This window comes from Oncorhynchus nerka, linkage group LG27 (genome assembly GCF_034236695.1).
Source record: "Oncorhynchus nerka isolate Pitt River linkage group LG27, Oner_Uvic_2.0, whole genome shotgun sequence".
Taxonomy (NCBI): Eukaryota; Metazoa; Chordata; class Actinopteri; order Salmoniformes; family Salmonidae; genus Oncorhynchus; species Oncorhynchus nerka.
Window position 1 is genome coordinate 30,260,930 of NC_088422.1, and position 6,940 is coordinate 30,267,869.

Here is a 6,940-nt window from a genome sequence, read left to right on the forward strand (position 1 = left end):
AGTGATACTTGAAACATAAACAGACCAGGGGAGCCATAGAGGAAGGAGAGTTTCTGGTCTTTACTATATCATTACATCTCCCTCTGTACTGAATGACTCACAGACATGCAACCTGGTCTCATAGAATATATGTAACATAGAAAATGTAAATATGGGCCACTCAAATTAGTATGATATGTTATGTTTGATATGGTTACATACACAGAAGGTTACTTAAGGCAAAAAGGAAAGTAGGGTGGTTGGTTGGGGTGGATAAGTAGCCGTATAACACAAACGACTAGCAACCCAAAGGTTGTGTGTTTGAACCTCATCACGGACAACTTTAGCATTTTAGCTAATTAGCAACCTTTCAACTACTTACTACTTTTAATCTAGTTTAATTAGCATGTTAGCTAACCCTTCCCCTCAACCTAACCTTAACTATTTTAGCTAACCCTTCCTCTAACTCTTAACCTTAACCCTTTAACCTAACTCTTAGCCTTAACCCTAACCTTATCCATAAACCCTAGCCTAGCTAATGTTAGCCAGCTATTCAAATTTGTAACATATTGTACATTTTGCAAATTTGTAACATCGTGTACGTTTTTCAAATTCGTAACATATCATACGAAATGGATGATGGACATCCACAAATGAATACATACCATACGAAATGTAACATATCATACTAAATGATGTGTCTCGGATTTATTGTACCAGTCAAAAGTTTGGACACACCTACTCATTCAAGGGTTTTTCTTTATTTTGACTATTGTCTACATTGTATAATAATAGTTAAGACATCAACACAATGAAACAACACATGGAATCATGTAGTAACCCAAAAAGTCTATACATTTTATATTTGAGATTCTTCAAAGTAGCCACCCTTTGCCTTGATGACAGCTTTGCACACTCTTGGCATCTATATTTTGATTTGTTTAAAACTTTTTATGATTACTACATGATTCCATATGTGTTACTTCCTATTTTTGATGTCTACACAATGTAGAAAATAGTTAAAAATAAAGAAAAACCCTTGAATGAGTAGGTGTGGCTAAACTTTAGGCTGGTACTGTACATACAGAATAATACAAAATTCTCTGAGACCAGGTTGTAACATGAGATCACAGCTTGAAAACACAAACTAACAGCTTTTACATTACAAAGCAAGAGGGAGGGCAAAATGAGATTGTAGAGACAAGAAAGTAGGGCTATTGGGGCTTGAAATGTTTCCACCTGAAAATGAAATGTGACCAAAAATGTAATTCAAATGTTAATTGACATGTTTAAGCTTGCTCTGCATTCTGATGTTTGGCATAAAAGAGAACTACAGAAATCCTATTACAATTCCAACTGCTCTGACTGCCCATTGAGGAAGAGAGGACAAGGGATAATAGAGATGAGGAAAACCTCTGCTCTTTTCATCTGCAAGGCTATTAGTTATTCTGCCAACAGAAAACAGATTAAGTATTCTATTTAGTGCTCTCATATACTACATTGGACAAATCCAAGCCAGGACAGCCCGAAAATATTTTCGGGATCTCCGATTGTTCTGGAAATTGTCACATAGATACTTCATTGGGAGGACTGACCAGGTAAAAGCTATGATCCCTTATTGGTGTCACCTGTTAAATCCACTTCAAATCGGTGTAAATGAAGGGGAGGAGACAGGTTAAAGAAGGATTTTTAAGCCTTGAGACAATTGAGACATGGATTGTGTATGTGTGCCATTCAGAGTGTGAATGAGAAAGACAAAAAATGGAAGTGCCTTTGAACGGGGTATGGGAGAAGGTGCCAGGCACACCGGTTTGAAAATATTTTTTCCTAACAACATGTCTAGAAATGAACAAAATCAAAAGGAGTGCATTGAGATAATATAATACCTTAAAGCACACTGTAAGGACTATAATGACACCAAGATTTGTCTGTATCATGTGCGGTTCACGGATCATAGGATTTTACAGGATGCAAGGGTACTTTTGAAATATTAATCTAAATATGTTTGATGTTGGATAAATTAATGTAACATTTTGTGAGCATAAATATACCAAGATGTTGTTTGTATCAGGTACGGTTCACGGACAATAGGGTCTTACAGGAAGCATGTATAGGTCTAAAAAGGGCCTAAAATGACAACTTTCATCTTGCTTGGCTACCCAAACTTTTTTTGTATAACACCCCTTGTGCCCATCATCACCACAAATGACTTCAATGATGGCAGTCTCAGACTAATGTATGCAGCGAACGATAGAGCAGCTGAAGGATTTTAATGTGAGTCGTCAGGCTAACTTATTATTATTATTATTTTTATTTAACCATAATTTAACTAGGCTAGCCAGTTAAGAACAGATTCTTAACGTTCATCATGATTTTCTAAAAACAAATTGTGACACAAATGTAAAAAGCATGTCAAACATCCTCTGTCCTGGTTTGGAATCGCCTCATTCTCATATAAGAGCAAGATAGACAGACTGCCTCAGTTCTTCTCACCTCAGCTTTCTCCTGCAGACTGTGGTTGAGAAATGTTCTGCAGAGGATGTCCTCTTGACTAGAAACTGTTCTGCACCTGTGCACTTAATAATGGATGGCATTACTGAGAACGTGCATCTAAAATACATTTGTGCTTTCGCCTTCGGTGTGTTATGTGGGATTTGAGATACTTGAGGAGGAAATGAAGAAAAACATACTATAACGAGGCAAAGCACTGGTAAGTGGTGCTAAAATATTATAGGAAATAGAAACTACCTTCTATAATATTAGTGCAATTCCTGAGCAACCTTTCTCCACTCCAATGTGTATGGGCCTTTTGGCTACCAAAGGGAACACTGAGTCAGAGAGAAAGGTGCAGACTTAAGTGGCCCTGCTATATCTCCCTAAGCAAAGCATGCCCTGTTAATCATTATCTACTATTCTGCCAAAGGCCAACAACCAGCAATACAGGGAAAGACAGATACATGACATCAGGGAAAGAGGGCACACGCAAAAGTGCCTAATTAAGCATGGGCAAATCAATAAGTATTTCTGTGCGACTTCCTCCCTCAACCCCTTAGCATCTGTCTGTGGTCCTGAGAAGTGGTCATGTAAAAAGAAGCTATGCAGCATGAATTTCCATCTTCAGTAGTCAAAATATGAATGCCATTGCTTTACTTTTGATAAGTATTATTTCAATGTATGCTACACTGTAATACTGCAGCTGTAAGGTAAAATGTGTGAAATAGACTGGCTTAATCTGATTAGATGGCTTGTAATTAAGGGGGCCAGAGGGCCATAATATCAGTTCACATTATTGTTATGCTCAATTTGTAAAGCTTAACAGTATGAGATCTGCTGGGGCTCCCTGTGTCAGATTTTTTTCATCTGGTGGCGCAATTACGCAATGTCCCCTCTCTTTCCAATAATTATTTTGGCTGGGAAACAAATCAATGAACTGATGACCATAAACTGCTTAATCTTTATCAAATGAGGCTTTGAGAGACATCAGAGGAAACACAGGTGGTTGGATAAAATAGTGGTGATATGTTAAAGGGTAAAAGTAGTAAAGGGAAAACCTTTCTAGTCCATGAACCTGGTTTCCACTTTCCTTCTCTGCCTTTCCCTTCTACCTCTACCTCAGTGGTTTCCAACCTTTTTCGGTTATTGTACCACCAACTGAATATTGCTCTGCCCGGAGTACTCCTGAAGTACCCCTCATGTGCATCTTACCAGTAGGCCTATGGTCTCATGAGTCTTCTCAAGTACCCCCTGTAGTACCCCTGGTTGGGAAACACTGCTTTACAGTATACATTCCTCTGTTACTCAGTTCTAAACCACTCAGTGTAGCTCGCTACACAGCCTCTCACTCAGTCTCAGATCTCCAATGCAGGCTTCCAATGTCCTGTTTATAAACTGTAAGAAAACAGCCTGATTGCAGTCTTACAACATCAAGGGCATCTGCTTACTGTGGTACTACATTGTCAACAAAAACCTACCTGGTTTTGCACCTCTTTGGCTAGAACCAGAAACATCTAATGAAAGAGGCATAGAGAGAGAGAGAGGCCAGGTTTGAGATAATACATTAGAACGAACTTATCCTCTACTGAGGATCTCCTGTACTTGATAATTCAATACCTTTACTGAGCTTTAATGTCATGTAATATACCAGCCATTACACCCGAGAGGTGATAAAGGTATAGCCTCTGTCAATTTATCACAATCAAGATAGTAAGTAAGAGAGTGAGAGAGTTCAAATAAGACAATAGTGACATTTTACCACATAAAAAAGCCATCGTTAAGGTTTGCTGTTGTAGCGAATATACACGATAGGCAAAGACTCACTGCACAGTGACTTGATATGGTATGTAAAAAAAAGAAGTAATCATTATATTTTGCCTACAGTAAGATATATTCAAACAGGAGTGCAGGAAAGCTCAAGCTTCACTCTCTCTTAATCAATTCATGATGCTTATTTTTTGACTGAAAGAGGCATACTGTACTTTACAACATGATCTGGGTTTACAAATGGATCTGAACTAGCCAGGCATGTTATGACTCAAGTCACAATGCATTGACTCATATTTCCTATCCAACAAACAAACAGAGCAAGAGGATAATGTAAGACATATTTTTATCCCCAAAATCACTGAGAAATTTACCTCTGGTGCCCCGCAGTGGAAATGGATCATACCTCACATTCTCTGGAGCCTGAGATTGTGTATGTGTAGGGTCCAGTCCCATTAACCAGCACATCCATAGTTGCAGAGTTTGCAGGTTTGTAGTCCACATAATACTCTTGCAGAGGTGAGCTGAGAGTGCTTTCTGTTTCCCGCACATTCTTTCGCTGCTTTTTGACCATGGAGCGCTGCTGGAGTTGCTTAATGCTGTTGGGGTAGCGCTTCCAGGACACATAAATAACCAGGAGAATTATAGCCACCGACAGGAAAAGTGCCACACAGCCAGCAATAATCTTATGGAGAGACACATACTCAAAGTCTTGCTCTGGGGTGGTAGGGGAGACCCCTGAAGGAGACGGAATGGTCGTAGCACTGCGAGTCAACTCCTCTTCAACCCGAGACAACGTGGGAAGGGGCAGGAGCTCAGGCTGAGATGGGATGTTGAGGGAGGCTGTGGTTGAGACAAAAGGGGTGGTGGGAGTGACCTTACAGATACTAAATGTCTCTACTGCATCGATCACTTTCTCTCCTTGGGCCTCCTTAGGCCCAGCACAAATCATAGTGGTCTCCTTGTTCCCCTTGAAGTTCCTCAGCCAGGCCACTAAGGGGCAGATGGTAGGGCTACAGTACCACACATTACCAGCTAGGCTGATGGTGGTGAGGGAGATCCAGGCATCCACTGTCTCCTGGGACATGTTGCGAAGCTTATTGGAGTCCAAGTTCAGAGTCTGTAGGTTGGGGAGACATTGGTACGTACTGGCATCCACAACTTGCAGTTCATTTCCAGAAAGGTCCAGTTTTTGCAAGGACGTCCACGTCCAGGTTAGACCCTGGTTTATTGACTTAATTCGGTTCCATTGTAAATAGAGTGCCCGCAGGTTGGTGAGGCGGGGAAAGTGAGAGAAGTTGATCTTTGAGAATTGATTGTGTTCCAAATGAAGCTCGATCAACTTGAGCAGCCCAGCAAAAGCATTTCGAGTCAGGCTTCGCAATCGATTGTAGCCTAGATCAAGGAACTCCAAATTGCGCAAATCCTGAAAAACACGCATTGGGACAGTTTTCAGGGAGTTAGACCGCAAGTGGAGACTAAGCAACTTCCGCATGCCCTGAAATTGACTGGGCTGGAGGGCCTGCAGCTTGTTGTAAGAAAGGTCAAGATTGCGTAAGTTAGGGACAGTATGGAAAGTGTTGTTTTGTAGCTGTGTGATCTTGTTAGAGCTGAGAATCAACTCCTTGAGCCTCCGTACCCCATGGAAGGCTTGGCTGTCCACTGTGTTAATGTAGTTGTGGTCGAGATAAAGCCAAACAAGCTGACTGAGGCCTGAGAACTGACTAGCTCTGAGATTCACTAAACTGTTGTAGCGCAGAGAGAGGCCCTGGCATCCCACAGACACATTGTTTGGCACATCCCGGAAGGCATTGGACTCACAGTATACTATTTTCCCATCACATCTACAGCTTTGAGGACAGGCTCGCTCACTGATTGGAGACGCTAGCAGCCAGCCCTGCACCAACAATGGGATCATGAACCATCTACGTCGCATCAGGGATCCTGCAGACATGGGGAAAAAAGATAAGGACACTCAAAAAGTGTATATGTTTATGTCAGTATCTGTTAAAATGATCATGCTGAGAATAAACATGTTGACACTATGAATGAAGTGGTAGGGAAAATGTTACCTAATTTTCCGCACTATTTTCTTAAACAAGCTTTATCAACTTGTTTTAGGGGACCAGCAGGCTATAGTCCTTCCCGCTTCTAGAACCGCTTACATTCAAACTAGCACTTGAGATGAGAATAAATCACTTTCATCCTAGGGACCAGTGCCTATCCACGGTCAGAGGTTGAGAAACACTGATCTGAATGAAAGCCCCGTACCTAGGGGTTGTTTAGGGGAATAGTGGAGAGTGGTACTGTGTGGTAAAACATCTAACTTACACTGAACAAAAATATAAACGCAACATGTACAGTGTTGGTCCCATGTTTCATGAGCTGAAATAAAAGATCCCAGAAATATTCCATACTCACAAAAAGCTTATTTCTCTAAAATCTTCTGAACAAATTTGTTAACATCCCTGTCAGTGAGCATTTCTCCTTTGACAATATAATCCATCCATCTGACAGGTGTGGCATATCAAGAAGCTGATGAAACAGCATGATCATTACACAGGTGCACCTTGCGCTGGGGGGGTATTAAAGGCCACTCTAAAATGTGCATTTTTGTCACACAACACAATGCCACAGATCTCTCAAGTTTTGAGGGAGTGTTCAATTGGCATGCTGACTGCAGGAATGTCCACCAGAGCTG

General features: G+C 40.9%; 1 protein-coding gene across 1 annotated transcript; it reads right to left on the reverse strand.

Annotated features, from left to right (window-relative positions):
- Nucleotides 1-4,622: 4,622 nt before the first annotated feature.
- Nucleotides 4,623-6,172, reverse strand: LOC115111560 (leucine-rich repeat transmembrane neuronal protein 4-like). Its single transcript, XM_029637719.2, has one exon. The coding sequence runs from the start codon at nt 6,155-6,157 to the stop codon at nt 4,640-4,642; it is 1,518 nt and encodes a 505-aa protein (XP_029493579.2). The 5' UTR covers nt 6,158-6,172; the 3' UTR covers nt 4,623-4,639.
- Nucleotides 6,173-6,940: the final 768 nt, after the last annotated feature.